The following is a 17329-nucleotide window of genomic DNA, read 5'->3' on the forward strand; positions in this document are numbered from 1 at the left end:
TTTATGTCGAGGACACCAGAACTGCACACAGTACTCCAAGTGAGGTCTCATGAGAGCAGAGTAGAGGGGCAGGATCATCTCCTTTGACCTGCTGGTCACGCTCCTTTTGATGCAGCCCAGGATACGGTTGCCTTTCTGGGCTGCAAGCGCACACTGCCGGCCCATTTTCATTTTCTCATCAACCAACACCTCCAAGTCCTTCTCCGCAGGGCTGCTCTGAATCTCTTCTCTGCCCAACCTGTAGCTGTGCCTGGCATTGCTCTGACCCAGGTGTAGGACCTTGCACTTGGCATGGTTAAACTTCATGAGGTTGGCATCAGCCCACCTCACAAGTGTGTCGAGGTCCCTCTGGATGCCATTCCTTCCCTCCAGCGTATCAACCAAACCACACAGCTCGGTGTCATCGGCAAACTTGCTGAGGGCGCACTCAATCCCACTGTCCATGGCACCGACAAAGATGTTGAACCAGACCGGTCCCAACACCGATCCCTGAGGGACGCCACTTGTTGCTGGTCTCCAGCCGGACATTGAGCCACTGACCACAACTCTTTGCGTGCGGCCATCCAGCCAGTTCTTCATCCACCGAGTGGTCCATCCATCAAACTGATGTCTCTCCAATTTAGAGACAAGGATGTCATGTGGGACAGTGTCAAATGCTTTGCACAAGTCCAGGTAGATGACATCAACTGCTCTACCCCTGTCCGTCAGTTCCGTAGCCCCATTATAGAAGGCCACCAAATTGGTCAGGCAGGATTTCCCCTTAGTGAAGCCATGCTGGCTGTCACCAAGCACCTTGTTGTTTTTTTATGTGCCTTAGCATGCCATCCAGGAGAACCTGCTCCAAGATTTTGCCAGGCACAGAGGTGAGACTGACTGCTCTGTAGTTCCCTGGGTCATCCATTTTCTCCTTCTTGAAAATGGGGGTTATATTTTCCCTTTTCCCAGTCATCGGGAACTTCACCTGACTGCCATGATTTCTCAAATATGATGGCCAGTGGCTTAGCAACTTCATTCACCAGCTCCTTCAGGACCTGCGGATGGATTTCATCAGGTCCCATGGACTTGTGCACGTTCAGATTTTTAAGATGGTCTCGAACCAGTTCCTCTCCTACAGTGGGCCCAAGGTCTTCATTCTCACAGTCCCTGCATCTGCCTTCCAAGACTTGGGTGGTTTGGTCAGATCCTTTGCCAGTGAAGACCGAGGCAAAGAAGTCATTCAGAACCTCAGCCTTCTCCAAATCCTGTGTAGCCAGTTTGGAGAAGGCTGAGGTTCTGAATAACTTCTTCGCTCAATAGTTAATTTACGTATATGAAGTTTGGTTTTCATCTTTCCTAAACTTTAAAATGCCAGCATTAGCAGAATACTTTTTGCTTGTACATGAATGTTTTTATTGCTTGCAAGCACAGTGTTGTTTCAGTTCAGTTTAATCCTTTTGTAGTTATGGATGCCCAACATACAATGCAGTAGTAAATGCAGAGTTCATTAGTAAATATTTATTAACGGTTCTTGATAGCTTGTGAAGATCACAATAAAACTAAGCCACATATATGAGGATATAGAATGGCAGATGTGAGAAAGAATTATGTTTCCACGAGCACGGTAACAATATCATAAAAATGTTGGTCTCATCATTCCTCTCTGAACTGTGTATTTTCCTTGGTTTGAAAGCTGCATAAAGCAAGCTTTCTTGGGTTTCTGTGTAGGGGCTTTGAGGAACAGTTAAAACAACTTTCAAATTGACAATAGTCTTAACGTGGCAAAGCAACCAGCATATCACTTTTTTAATATTCAGTAATTTTACAGAGCACCTTCACCAGCACACTGCAGAGAAATAGCTACAGTGGAAATCATCTTTGTTATCTCTGCCTCCCATGTTTGTTCTTTTTAATTAATATAATAGCTATTCCATAACATCTAAGTCTTAGTTGAACTTGTTGTTGAACCTTCTTAATATACAGGACATTGTTGCTATTTTCATTTACTAGTGAGTTTCAGTCACAGAAATATCAAGTGTTTTAATCAAGGAAACCTAGGTTAGCAGTGGAACCATATCACCTGAAACTGTGATGCTTCGTATGCACCCTGTAAAAGTGACAACGGATGAATCCTTGCAGCCTGAAGACAGCACTGAAAGATGGGAAAAAAAACAAAAAGGAAAAATATCTGGGGTTTTGAGTTGGTTGGGTTTTGGTTTTTTTAAAGTCTTTTAAGAGAAGAAGGAATGAAAATTCTTAAATAAACCACCACCTGGTAGTTTGGTAATGAAATCTGAAAGAAGTGGATGGAGAAAAGCAGAACAAGTTCCAAGTGTGCTTACCAAAACCTAACAGCAGAGATTGAATTGATATGAAGACTTTGCAGAAAAATATTTTTCCTAAAGATTCTGCAGCTTGACATTCAAGCTGAGGTTAAGAAGCTGTTGATAATGGCACCCTGAGACAGCTACTTGGGCACAGAGCTCTTGGAATTTAAAAGGTCCATACCAAATGGGAACAGACAAAATTGGTTTAACTTCATGTGATCACTGCTCTTACTCTTTACCTTTTCCAGATATGTAGATTATGGGTTTTGTGACTAAACTCTTTATTCTGTAAACTGCTTAGTAGCAAATGTGAAGAATTATTCTTTCTCTTCCTTTTATTCTTTTGTTATTATTCTATAAAATGATTATACAGGGAAACAAACGAACAAACCCAACATCAGAACCATTTTCAGCTTGCTTTTCGGGCAGCTTATATTTTTTCTTTCTAAATCCTGGAGCCTTTTAGATGAGGCCTCAGAAAAGTTGTAGCTCACTTCATGTCTATATTACTAATGTTAGTTTTAACCTTTCTTTATGTAACTGCCTATACAGTTAGGTATAATTATGTGGGGAAAAAAACCCACCTCTTCTCATGACAGACTTCACCCTAAGGCAGACAAGACCTCCTAGATCTTGGGTGTGTAAGTGCAGTAGGGCTTTTCTGACTACAGTCACTTCAGTGGTAGCATTCTTCTTTAAATAATAAAACATGACTTGGTTTATTTCATTTTGGTTTCATATCTTCTGTTTTGGTCCCTTTTCTATCCCAGTCCATGTCCTCAGTCTAGACAAAACTGTAGCTCTCCAAAACGTCATCAGCCTTTTCTGTGGATGCTAACTCTTCACCTTTTGCATCAATTTTCATTTTACTTACTCATATTTTAAGTATGAATAGGTTGATGTCACTATTCTCAAAGAAATGTTTCTTCCTTTTTTTGTGCATATGCGTGTGTTGTAGATTCCCATAGGTATAGGGATTCATGTCAATAAACAATTTGGTTAACATCCTCTGAGATCCATGTTCTGTAATGATTTATGCCAAGAGAAGCTCTGTGTTTGCAAAATGCTAAGCCTGTAACTAAGCCTTGTAGGATTTTTCTTCAGATCTTCTGAACGCTTGCAGAACTGAGTCTTGAATTCGCCATATACTAACTTTGCAGAAAAAATTGTAATATGATTACTTCTCAAACACCTAAGCATAAATGCTGTTACAGGTTTATGAAAACATGTTGCTGAAAAGCCTGGGGTCACCAAAAGTTTACACACGTTAACTGTCCTACGAAATGTTCTGGGGGAAGGGGAAAGGTGTTGGGATCTTTTCAGTATTTAAATTGTAGTTTGTGTTTTACTTTATTACCCCCAAATAATCACATCAGCTTTGCAATCCTTCTTTCCAGCACTTCCTGTAGTTCCTTTGTAGAACAAAAGTGGTGGTGTAGAGATACCTGTAAATTGTAATATAATACAATGTAAAGGATTTATTTAAAAACCGGAAGGTAATAATTAACAAAGGAGTAAATTAGTCTTTGACATATACTGGAGAAGGGTGGGGGTTTTTGTGCTCTTCTGTTTGAAAATACATATGATTATCTCCTTTGAGAGGGCTTAAAAGTTATGTGAAATGTCCAGTCTTCTAGATGGGCACTGTAGATGTCACACTCTTGATGCAACTGTAAATGTAAATTTAGTAGGAATATTAACTTTTAATTGCATGCTAACATATCTGAAATCTGGGTACCATATTGTATAAGATGTTTCATAGGGGTTTGGAATTTAACTAACAGTGTTTGGTTTTACTTTTAAACATCTTCAGGAAAGGCTTTGTGCACTTCTTTATACTATCAGCATGGAGCTAAGCACAAAAAAATTGTTCAAAGGTTAATTCTCATTAACCCTTTCAACTACCAGGTGTGTTTCTGTCGTATGTTGTACTTGATGTCTGTGTGCAATGGTGTTTTAATAGAAAAGCACTAAGTGTGATATGAGAGTCCAGATTGCATGGACTTCCTTGTGTGTATACACACCAATGTGTAAGATACTCAAGTTATCTAAATATGTTAACAACTTACTGTAATGATATTTTGCAGCTTGTTGCAACTTATGATTTTATTGGTAATCTTAATTTTGCAGTTCAAATAGTCACCTGGTACAGTTTAAACTGCAGCAAAATATTGTTCTAATGACCTGGCTTATTAAACATATAATACATTTTTTTATTCCGTGCACCAATCCTCCAATGTTTGGAAGAGACTGTTTTCAAGTGTTTTGAGAAGACTTACTTTCTCACTTTGAAAAAATCCTGTTCTTATTGCAGCTGGCTTTAGAAGAAGCTTTCGCCTTAGCAGAAAAGATAAAAAAACAAACAAATCTATGTATGAGTGCAAGAAGAGTGATCAGTATGATACAGCAGACATCCCAACATATGAAGAAGTTGCAAAATATAGACGACAACCTAATGACAAATACAGGCTTGTAGTTTTGGTTGGTAAGTTGTTTTTCTTCATTTTTGAGCTGATAAAACATAGGACTGCTGATTAGCACAATGGTTACCACAAAATTATTTAAATTGGAAGGGATCTTAAGCGTCTCCTGGTCTAGCCTCTCATTCAGCAGGATTAACACTGAACTCAAAGTAGCTGATGACAACAACTTTGGGAACCTGGCTTCCTCCTGTGTCTTCTCTTGTCTTGCCATCTCACACCTCAGTAAAGAAGTGGCCTCCATCCTCTCAACAGAAGGGTTCCCCTGAAAACTTCTCCAAGCTAGACAAGCCCTGTTCCTTCAGCCTTTCCTAACAGATCATGTGCTTCAGCTACAAGTGCTCTTGGAGGCCCTCCACTGGCTTTGCTCCACTTTATCAACATCTTTGCTGTAATGCAAGGCTGATCATGGACAGAGTATTCCTCTCGGGATCTAACAAATGATTAAAAAGGAAGAATAATTTCCCTCTAGCTACAGGCTAGGCTCTTGCTGATACAGCTCCGTCTTCTGTTAGCCTTAATTGCTACCAGCAATCACTGTGGACTACTCCTTAGCTCACTGCCCATTTGAACCCCCAAGTTCTTTTCATCTAGGCTGCTCCCCAGCCAGTCAGTCCACAGCATGTACTGTTGTGGGGCTTAGTCTATCCCAGATGCAGGACTTTGTATTTGTCCTTATCAAGTTCCACGAAGTTCTGCCAGCCCATGCCTGTAGCATATCAAGATCCCTCTGAATGGAAGCCCTTGAGCAAGTCACTTGCATCACCTGTTGTGACGTCTGCAAACTTGACAAGGGCCCGTTCTGTGTCTTCCTCCAGGTTATTGATTAAGATACAAAATAGAGTATGTCCCAGGGTAGATACCTGATGAATTCCACTTGTAATGAGTCACCTAGTAGAGTACAGACTAATAACCCATTCCCTTTGAATATGGTCATCCATCCAGTTTTTCTACCTATCTAGTAGTCAACCTCTCTAGACAGGATGTCCCAGCTTGCATATAAGGATGCTTTAGAAGATCATGTTTAAAGGATCGTTAAACCAAAGGGGGAGATACTAAAATATAGCTACTACAGTTACTAGTCTGAACCTGACAGTCAAGCTGTGCTAAAAAGGATTAGGTCAGCGTTCTGCTCTTAGAGATTGATCAATACATTTAAAAAGAACAGAATAAATACCTGTAGTCAGCAAAGAATATATATATATAGATATATATATGAATATATATATCTATTGGAAAGAAACAAAGCCATTTACCGTGTTAGAATACGCAGACAAATGAAGAGAAAGGTGGATGAGAGGTAGACTTCTGTAGGCCAAGAGTGGGTGCAAGCACAGCTGCAGAAGGCTCAAGAAGTCATCCTTAGTCAGCTTTCTGTCATTGCCATGGCTTCCCCACAGCATTTATTATCTAATCAAAATGCATTGCTTCAGTCTCCTAAAAAAAGTGAAAGTATATTATCTTGAATCTTTCAGAGGTAACCATTAAAGTAACAATGAGAACTGTTTCATTGCTTATTGTTTCTTTTGCAGTAGCACATAAGCTGAGGCTTCATTAGTAAAGTTTCCTTCATTCTGAAAGCAGCAGAGCAGAGAAATATGACCCTCTACCAGGCACTGTTACGAATTATTGAGTAGCTGTGTTTTTATATTGCCCATATCCAAGGGAATGTTAAATTTAGTTTTTAATAAATAGTTTTGTCACTCTCTAGCACTAAAATTCAGCCACCTACTAGTGTGATCACTGTGAGATTGTGGGCTATATACAACAAGTAATAACACGGTTGAGTTGATTTTTCAGTTACATCAACAGAGTGCAGTGCAAAAGTGTGATAAGTAGACATTTTATAACAAATTGCATATGTCTGATCTAAAGCATACCTAGAGATTTCATTTGATTTTTGTTGTAATAAGTCAAAAGAAGAAAGTGTGCTTTTTCAGTGACAAAAGCAATTCAGAAATTTATTGCAGACTTTGGTAATTCTAATGTTTTTCTCTGGATATTAGGAGCAGCTTAAGTCTGGCCAATACCATAAAAATGTCTTGGGCAAAATGTGGAAAAACTAGCAGAGCTAAGCAATACAGGTAGAGTAGAAGTGAACACATTTAAAAAGCTTTTTTGTGTGCCGGTAGCAGCATTCAATATAATCTGTCAAATATAATTTGGATATTAATACCAGGAAACAAAGGGATGGATAATTAATTCATAGGCGTAATTGGGGGCACTAAATACCTGTTCTGTTTTGCTAAGCCTAAATGTATAATTTACTGCTGGAAGGTGTTTCAGGTTTTGGTTTGCCCTTTTGTAGGAGGAAGGGGTTTGACGACTTTGAAACGGAACTTTCTTTTGGCTTGATTTTAAATCGGTCTAGTTCAATTTACAGAAAGCAAATTGCACAGAGTAATTTTTAGCACCCTGCAGTGTGATGTACACTAGTCTCAAATTCTGCTAGATGTATTAGTTTATCACAGTTTTACCGTGTCTGCAAATGTAGGTTCATTAATAAAGTCATGCTTATCCTTAGGGCTAAAATAACAGATCGTGTGAAGCAGTAATGATACAGATGCTTCTGTCATGTTTTTTAGTTTTTATAAATGTGATAAGTCTGTAAAACCAAAATGATCTAATATCATGTCACCAGTTATTTTTTGGTAACTTAACTGTTCCTAGACTGCAGACAAATCCTTGAAGTTTTACTTCACAAATATTGCCTACACCACTGTTAAGCATGATACCTGGCAGCCCTATTGGGCAAAGGCAGAATATTTTACCATGAAACTTATTATTTAGACAACAGAATTTTCATTTATATTAATGGGGGATAAGTCCTGCTTACAAATGATTCTGCTTCAGTCATTGTGAGGGCCAAACTAGCACAGATTTTACTTCCAAAGAGTCCGAATGGATGCGCCACATACTATAACTTTACACAGTATAGTTTCAGCTATGCTGTGTAAAGTCAGAGCTATCTGAAGGATAAAGCAAGGTCAGCAATAACAAACCATAGGTATCTTTTCCCCAGAATGCATGCAGCTGTCTGCTGTCTGTGAATTAGACTGTCAGTACTCCCTGCAAAGGTGTTATCACTAAGAAGAAAAGGAATCTGTGTCTGGAAAAGTTCTCTATTGTTATACTGCTTACATTAAAAAAAAATCCATCACTTCTGGTTTTATCATGAAGGAGCTATGTGAGGGCCAGGTCTGTCTTAGAGCAGGGGAGAATGAAACAGAAGTGGCTTCTAACTCTCCATGTTTCCTGACTTGCCTTTAAACGCGTGTTCCATAGTGACTTATGGAGACTTAATAGATCTATAGCAATAGTGCAGGAAAGTGGCCTCCTATGGCCATACTACTTCAGGTAAACTATATGGATAATGAAGAAAGAGACCTACAGTGGCCATCTTTGTTAAACCTTCCGGGTTGAAGGCATGGGTGGGTTAGCATGGCTCAGGAGTGAATGTATAGGATGTGACACATTGCCTAGCCTTGCGCAAGAGAACATGAACATAAACTCACTGATCCTGCTTCAGTGAATGACAAATCTCAGAACTACACTCCCACTACTAGTTATAATTTACTGTAACTCAAAAGAAACGAGGTTCTACTTTTCTCCATTGAGCTACAGTCGAACATGCATGTGCAGTGATTGCATTATAGTGATCAGTTGTACTAGTAATTGAGATGCAGAGCCTCTGTCAAGGCATGCTTTCTACATGGTCTTTATGATCCCAGTAGGGATGTTATCACCTAATTCCCAAAATCTTTTCTGGAAGACTGGTAGACTTCTAGGAGCTCAGTATGTGTGTATGAGTGAAGAATTGCTGGTTGGGTTAAATCCTCTGAGACCTGAACTTACATCAAATAGTTTTTTCAGTTTCCTTCAGACATATCTGAATGGTACAAAATGTAATGCGAGTTTTAATGATGGGTGGTTTAGTTCTGCAAATGTCCCTCAATAAAGGAAGGCAGGCACTACAGTCCTTTTGTGCAGGATTTGACCGTTATTTAGCTTACATGGCTCAACATGCAACAGCAAGCAACATAAATATTCCTTGAAAAAAATAAACAAAATATATCTAAAGCTACCACCCTAACACTAAATATTGCTGCCTGGGGTGATTTATAGTAAACCAAAACTATGCTACAGTCATGGATCCCTCATGTCTGGCATTTTACTGTAGGAATCTGGATTGTCCTTTTCAATCCTGATGCTTTATTTTCTTCTTGAGTTCAAATTGCAGTAAGATTCACAATTATTAAAAACTGGCATCTTTCTCTGCTGCATCAAAATGAAAAGAATATTCAGAATAGAAGCATATATTACACTTGGGAGATGTAGTATAAAGATCAACATAATGGATGGTGTTGCTAATTAGGAATCAGCCTTCAGCATCCATATGCCACGGTTAGAACTGAAGAAGAAGACAGCACTGCAAAAGAATTTACACCTTTCAGTAGTTAAATTTAAAGAGGATTTTAAAACAGCAGTCTGGAATCGGAGACACAGTAGTTGTGAAGTTGTGGTCTGGAAACAGATTTGATGTAAGTTTCCAAAGCATCTGTCACAGGAAGCAAAGCCTGGATTCTTTATATATAAATAGAGCTAAAAGCATACTGTTGATTTGACAGCATATAGACTGAGGAAATAATATTTGTGTAGATTTGATAGGAAACACTTTTTGCTTGAAAGACATACAGTGATTTTTAAAATGATAATTGCACTTGTTTCATTCTGCCTTGCTAGGAAATCTTTAGAATTTTAATTATTTTTCCTATAAGAATCCATATTTGCCTTAAGTAGCTAAATTATTAAAAACAGATTTTTTTTTTTTAAATAAGAACAGAAGTGATGCCATTATCTACATAACACATTACTTTCCTCGGCAGACATGCACCAGTAGAGGCTGCTGTACACCATATTAAATAAACATTTATACATACTGATAGATTAATTTACAGGCAGGTCAGAGATGAAACTTGAAATGTAGTTGTGTGTTTAACTTAGGTAAACATATAAAAACTATAAATGCAGAAACTCAGATTTTACAGAGAGACCATAGTCTGGGAGTAGCAGCAAAGTAGCAAGCATTTGCTTTTCATCATTGTGTGTTTCCAGCTTCAGACAGGGCAGATGGATAGTAATTTTTACAAATAGGCACCTGAAGGTGCTGAAGCATCAGTCTTTGCTTTTGGACTCTCACTAGTAATTAACCAGTACATCACCGCTTCATTACAATGTTTATTAAGTTTTTTATTTCTAATGTTTAAAATGTCTCTGTTAAGAAGCACTCAATGCGTAAATGTGCCACTTTTACTAGAAGAGCAAGAATTTTCCTCAAAACCACATGTATTATCCTTTTATTGTTTGGGATGTGCTTCCAGTGACTCACTCTCCTCTGCATTCTGTTCTTGACCTGGCTGTGCAGAAATTAAGTGACTGCACTGTCAGAGACACATGGGCATGAAGAGCTGAGCTATCTTCACACACACATCATGGCTCCTCCACAGAAGGGGCCACGCAGGCTGGAACCCTGCATGAAGGGCTCCTGGGGGCAGGCAGCATTTGCCCGTGGAGCCTTTGAGACCTCACAGGACAGAGTACTCTCCTTAAACCTAAAGCACAACAGGCAAATGGCTAAGGATTAGGAATGGCCTAAAAGCCAAAAGGAGCATCTGGTCAGTAGCTTCTAGGACAGCAGTACTCAAATGGAGGTGGAGGAGATGGGTCAAAAATATTCCGTGCAGTCTTTGTTTCTTCCTGCCATCCTCTTTCCAAGAGTGGTCTCTCTTTGGCAGCTGTGTGAGGAAGGAAACATTTGCTTTGGACCAGTTCAGACAGCAGGCAGGAGACAGGCATATTTTAAAACAAAATCAACAACAAAAAAAGAAACCCAAACATCCCAAATGGGTTGTGACCTGGGGAGTGTTGTCCCTTCCTTTCTCCCCCTGTGCGATGCCACCCTCACACAGTCAAAAGGTGAATGGTTGTCAAAAGGTGAATGGTTGTCAAAAGGTGAATGGTTGTCAAAAGGTGAATGGTTGTCAAAAGGTGAATGGTTGTCAAAAAGAGAGTTACAGCCGGATAGTATTCCTTCCTGCATCCAGGTCTGGAAGGTGCTCCCAGGCCTATGGGGAGAAGGTGGGAGCATTGTCTTCAGGGGAGTCTGGTGCAGATAGGGGATGCAGCAGCTGGAGGGAAGCGAGGAAAAGGCTGTGCTGACACACGGGGTGCAGAGGCTTTAGGGGGACTCTGCATGTGCCAGCTGGGGTCCTCTAGTCTGTGAGTTGGGGATATTCTGGCAAAGTGAATAGCGCAACCAGCTTTCGTGCTGGAAGGCTGCAGGTTAGGGTGCCGGGGTCTCTCGTAGTGCTGAGGATGGAGATGGGTGCACGCTGAAGGTAGTTGCTGTAGAAAAGAAAGTTAGCTTTGCTGTCAACTTTTCAGATTTTTCCTCAGTAATAGAGTCTGAGCAGAGCAACTGCCAAATACATCACCTGAAATTTGTCAGTGCACAGGCTTGAACCATGGGCGTTTCCAAATGACTGATTAAAAGCCAGTATGTATAACAGCTATATGCTACATAGTCTTAGCCGAGAGAGTATATATACCTGACTATGAGAGAGAGCTGGCTGCTGGGAAACAGCACGATTTCTTTCTTTCAGGTCCTGTAGGGGTTGGGCTGAATGAACTTAAACGGAAATTGCTGATCAGCGACACCCAGCATTACGGGGTAACAGTGCCACGTAAGTAAAAATACACTTCTGTTCTCCTAATGCGAAACTCGCATTTTTATCCTTTATCATTGCATTACCTTAAGGCACTTTCAAATTTGGGTCTCTAAATGCATGCCTGGCATCCAGATCGCTTTTCTAATTTTTAAAAGTGCTGCTGCAGTTGTATTTTAAATAGCATTGATTAAACTGATAGGACATTTTGGCTCAGAGGCATTGCAGGAGACCTTTAGTACAAGTTCAACGTGATTGATGTCAGCGAGGTTTAGTAAATGAAACTCAGCTGAAGAACACCCTGGATTTGGCTGTAAAAAAGTGAAGTGTACTCTGTTACCAGTGCTTGCTTTCAGCAAAATGGCCTTTGTATATTAGACAGGTTGAAAATGAAGACTGATGCTAAACAGTTTGATCCTGTGAATAAATTCATTAAATCCCTTTGATTAGCTTTAGGAAAGTTGATTTGGGGGTTTATTTTTCCTCTTACCCCTTACCTAAGTAGCATGACTTTTATAATATTGAATAACATTGTGCTATATTAACTTCTGTAGCACTTTACTGGGTTTTCTGTAATGTGGAGGACTTGACAGTTCCAGACTTCTGTTCCTTGGATTGCTTTCTACTTCTACTTGTGCTTCCTATACGGGATCTTTGAAAAATACAGGTCCAACATTCTGAATTTGGGAGATACTGTCACAGGTTTTTTTTAAGTATAGGTTTTCTATACAATGTATATATATGAATGAATTTGAATATATATTGTGTATATATGAATGAAAAATGAATACATTTGGGTTTTGGAAGTCATTTCTTTTGCACATATTTGCTTCAGCTGGGTATTGAAAACAACAACAAAAAAAAGCCAGATGTTCCCAAATATTTAACACATTGGAATATATGCAGTTATTTGCCCAGAATTATTTCTCAAAAAAAGTGCCAGAATTCATCAAGCTGCCTTTCTCTTTTCTCTTCCAAATTTGTGGTTATAGTTTAAAACAAACACATAAAGTAATCCCTCTCCCTGAAATGCAGTAAGTCAGGACTTGCAGGGAGAACTGGAGTTTTTGTCTTGGAAATGCTCCTCTTTGTGTCAGCCTAAGGAGAACTTGATATCAAATGGCTTTTCAAACTGTTACTGCAAGCAAGTTGTGGATGTTCATATGCAAGGAAGAATACATGGCACTGTAACATGCAACCTATATTAAATAGGACTTTTGAATGGGTTTGTTAACTGTAAGCAGCAGCTCCACAGATAAGTTTCATTTATAAGCAAACTCTTTATGCCTGGTACTTCAGGGAAAGTGAGAAGTGCAAATACCACAAAGCTATTGAAAGAAAAAGGCATTTGATTTTGACACCAGAAAAAGAAAAGCACTAAACCATAAAATTCACCCCCCATTTTTTTACTATCATGTTTCACATACCACAGCTACAAGTGTTGTTAATGAACGTAATATTTTATAAATCAGGTTGGTGAGCTTTGGTTCCCTTTATGGTCTCGTATGCTAATGCACTTAACAAGTGGCAAGGCTGGAGTAATTGTTATAGACTGCTGCTCCCTTTATTATTCAGCTGTCCTCATTTTATTGGAGTTTTCCACTAGTTAATAAAAATGATAATCAGATACTTGTCCAGTAGGATTTTTCCTGCTTTTCCTGCATGCTTTTAAAACTGAATCGTGTCATGTGCTCGTGTGCTGCCTACCAGATGCAGAGCAGCTTCGGGCCCATCAAAAGTGAGGGAACTGCTACACTTACTATTGCACAAGGGTTGTGTGCTTTTCAGTGTTTCCTGAACTGGTTTGCATTATATTGTTTTGTGCATCTTTCCTTTATTTTTCCTTCATTTACTCAAACTGCAGACACTACCCGTCCAAGGAGAAGCCAAGAAAGTGACGGTGTTGAATACACTTTCATTTCCAAGCACTTGTTTGAGACAGACGTACAGAATAACAAGTATGTCAACAAGATTTAAAGTAGAACTGTAGTAAAAACAATGGCTTTAATATAAAATAGGGCTGTTTGTATTTTTAGATAAGAAATCAAAGTCAGTATAACTTGCAGTGCTTTGAGGATGTGTTAAAATCACATTTTGATATATAAGCAGCTAGCAAAAACAAAGAGCAAAAAAAAGCAGTATGTGAAAACACAACTGTTTCTAAGCTTCTAAGTAGTTTCAGTACTTAAGCTCCTAAAGAGAAGACACTGAAATTGTAGGTGTTAAGGATGGGTGAACACTCTTAATAGAGCATCATCTGTCATAGTAGTAAGGCAGTGCAGCCCAGCGTGGGAGGGAGGGCCTGGAAGGGCTGCAAACGTGCCTGAGTCAATGTTTGTGTAGTTCTGCTCTCTTTCAGGCCAGGCACTTCCTCGGCTTTTGAGTTTAGAGATCTACAATGAAGCCCCTGCCTGTAAAGCCTCCAGAAATTAAACTAAGATGAAGACAATGGTAGCATCGTGCTCTCCAGCAGCCTGTAAAAAAACTGTAGCTTGAAATTCTGCCCCAGTGTTTCAGAGGGCAAAAGTGTATTAGACACAAAGCTGTGGGTTTTATTGAAACTTCAAACTGCACTTTGCTTTTTTGGCAAATAGCGCTTCTACTTTTATAGCACATAACCAGCCGCCTTGGTTCCATTAGCACCATTGTCACTCCTCCTCCTCTTCTGAGACAGAGAATTTGGATATTCTGTAGTGTGCAGTGAAATTTCAGTAGTTTCTATTGTTTAGCTTATCCACTGTTTTATTGCATTGCATTAGTTCAGAAAAAGAGGTGATGGAAAACATTAGTGGGCTGTTGGACTACAGTACTTTTTTCTCTTGAACTGTAATACAAGCAGGTGTTACTGATTTGAAAGTGGGAAAGTAGAAGATTTCTTAAAATTGACATGCTGAAGTACTTGACAGCATTTCCTTTATAAAACACAGTAAAACGCTCATGTAAAGTAAAATATTTTTGCTCCTGAATTAGATCTTATAAAGCAAACTGATAATTTCTGTCTTTTTTTTCTGGAGAAAATGGAAATGATTCCAGTTGTTTTCACCTTCTGCCACAGGTTTATCGAGTATGGCGAGTATAAGAACAACTACTACGGCACAAGTTTAGACTCTGTTCGATCAGTTCTAGCTAAAAACAAAGTTTGTTTGTTGGATGTGCAGCCTCATGTAAGTAAGGACATCTTTTGGAATCTTGTAGTTCCCCATATTGCATATTGGGATTCCAGGAAAAATATTGTTTCTAAAAAGGAATATTTTATTCCGTGCTGAATGACTGTTGAGTGGGTTGGCTGGGTACCTTTATCACAGCAAGGCTCTCTGAAAGGAGGGGAAGGAAACTTCAATACATATTGGCAAGTATTCAGCTTGGTAATTAAGTGAATTGAAAGCCTGAGGCATAATACCAAAGATTTAATTACAAAATGCTCCTGTATTTCCCTTCCTCTTTCTGCTGTTTGGGTTAGAGGTTTTCTCTCAAACTTCAGTTTTCAGAATGACTTTGAGCTATCACCCAGGCCAGCAACTCTCTTTCAGACGTTTAACCAGACCATTCATGCCAAGGGTTTCCACACAGGGTGGACATGAGTCAAGGAACGCACTAAATGTGATGTTGGCTGGATAATTGCTAAGAACATTCCTCTCTAAAGCATTTGTTCTTGCGTTGACCCCGTCTTTCAACCCCGCTGAACAGCTCCACTGGGAATTTTTATGCTACTAATAACCACAGTGCTTCCAGGAGCTGGACTAGTTTGTGTAAACCCAGCCAAAGTATTTCTTCTCCAAGGGTGGCCAGCCCATGACTTCTGAACCCCGGCAGTTTAGACACAGGGCTGTGCCCTAGGAGCAAGGCAGGGGGCTGCGCTGAACGAGGAGCACCTGGGGAACCCAGACCTTGTGCAAGGAGAGGAGGGAGCTGGGCAGGGGCTCTTGCTCTGCAAGATCCTTGCCTGTCCAGGATGGGCCTGTTTTCCAGCAAAGCACTTAATTTTCTCGGGGACCCAGGCTTGTGAACTATTCTGGGATCTCATTATTCAACACAGCGTTTTCCTAAGGGACTTGGCAGTGTGAACAGGACAGAAAGCTTCTGGCCAGCCCTACTTCACACTAAGCTGCTGGCTATCCCTGCTTCACTCTGCTCTGTAGACCTATCTCTAGTTCCATATGTAGCATAACTTGACTTGCTTAGGAAGAAAAAATTGCATGGGGTTGTGTGGTGGACGCACAGTACTGAAAAGAAAAATCATTGACCTGTTATGACCGAGTGTCACAGATGCCTTCTTCCACTACTTTTCATGGGTACAGAGGTATTATTCCTGCTGTGTTGAACTTTTCCTCCTCTCCTGAACACCCTGCTGCTCCCATCCATCCTCCCACTGGCAGTGGCACTGTTGTGGACAGCCCAGTCTCTGCTGGGCTGATGGGATTTACCAGCAGCCCGTGTGGAAATCAAGAGACACGGTCACCTTTGGAGAAAGGGTTTTCTTACCATCCGTATGAAAATTCTCCTCACATTAATCAATGCCTATCAGCAGAACAGGATGGCAATAAATGAAAAATAGCCTTCTAGCAGTGTAGCAGTGCTTTATGGGTTTATTTTGGTTATTGGAGTGTTTCTTTTGTTACGGTAAAATCCATTGTGCAAAATAAACTACTAATTAATTAAAAATCTTCCCTCTTCCCAGACTGTGAAACACTTACGGACATACGAATTTAAACCATTTGTTATATTTATAAAGCCTCCATCACTTGACCGTTTGAGAGAAACCAGAAAAAATGCCAAGATTATTTCAAGTAAAGATGATAAGGGAACTGCAAAACCCTTTACAGTAAGTCATTCAGATGTGGTAAAACGTGCAGACTTGGTCAGAGTTTTGTTGTAGTGGTTTACCTTGAAAATAAAGGTCATCAGTGGAGATCTCATCAACAGTACTTGTCAGGGCTTGCATGTAGTTTCTTGTTTCCCAGCTTCTCACACGTCACAGACTTACTGTGATGTTTTTATTGTTTGTGGTATTTACATTTCCGTGGTCCTCTGATTTTATGTCATTGAAGAAGCCCCAGAATGCAAGTAGGTGTTTATAAGAAATATCACTGTGGATTTCCTTTCAGAAATTTGCATCTGGACTTAGATGTTTCTATTCAAGTGTAAGCATTTCCTTGTTTTATTTTATTGGGTCTAAATTTAGAGGAAAGCTCAAATATAAAGCAACAATTAAAAAAAGTAATGCTACTTTAATAAAAAAAGTATTTGTGGATAAGATAAAACATTTTTAAAATGTTATAAGGAAATGAACAATGTAAGAAAGGAGAACAATCTAAGCAAGTAACAAATGCTGCTTTTTGACAATAAAGTCAGATTACCCAACAGTAACTTAATTACTTCCTTGAAATACAACGAAAACTTGTTTCAGTTGAAGTTAAAGTAAAGCTGATCATCATTAGACTTTATCTGCATTTATTTTATCATTTTCCCTTGTTCAGATGTTATTTAGGATTTTTTAGATTTTGTTTCAGAGTCACAGATGTAGTCACCTTCTGTATTTGTGTGGAACAGGCGTTTGAAACAGTTTGGAGATTTTGTGCTAGAAGAATATGTTCTATAGCATGTAAAATGTAAGAGGAGTTCATTCTGAAGAATAACCTTCAGGATATTGCTTAGTTAGAGTGGGATTAATCTCTCAGTGTTATGTAAATAATTAAATTCCTAAAATTTGTTCCTTCCCCAAACATGAAGGGGAATCCACTGAGCCATGTCAAACCAGGTGTATACAGCTTCTACCAAGCTGTTAGAAGAACAAAGGCTGTGCTGTAATATATTGCATGCT

At 39.5% G+C, this 17329-nt stretch overlaps 1 protein-coding gene across 2 annotated transcripts in view; it reads left to right on the forward strand.

Annotated features, from left to right (window-relative positions):
• Window positions 1–17329, forward strand: part of MPP7 (MAGUK p55 scaffold protein 7) — a 155261-nt gene that overhangs the window by 134261 nt on the left and 3671 nt on the right. For both annotated transcript variants that reach the window (XM_061468191.1, XM_061468192.1), the window contains 5 exons: window positions 4618–4788; window positions 11446–11526; window positions 13373–13466; window positions 14564–14672; window positions 16187–16330. In XM_061468191.1, coding sequence (XP_061324175.1) covers window positions 4618–4788; window positions 11446–11526; window positions 13373–13466; window positions 14564–14672; window positions 16187–16330 — 599 coding nt within the window. The remainder of the gene's footprint in view (window positions 1–4617; window positions 4789–11445; window positions 11527–13372; window positions 13467–14563; window positions 14673–16186; window positions 16331–17329) is intronic.

The sequence above is a fragment of the Pezoporus flaviventris genome, unplaced genomic scaffold (genome assembly GCF_033815535.1).
Source record: "Pezoporus flaviventris isolate CSIRO_AGI_PZ_B2104156 unplaced genomic scaffold, CSIRO_AGI_Pfla_v1 ptg000047l, whole genome shotgun sequence".
In the NCBI taxonomy this organism is placed as follows: domain Eukaryota; kingdom Metazoa; phylum Chordata; class Aves; order Psittaciformes; family Psittacidae; genus Pezoporus; species Pezoporus flaviventris.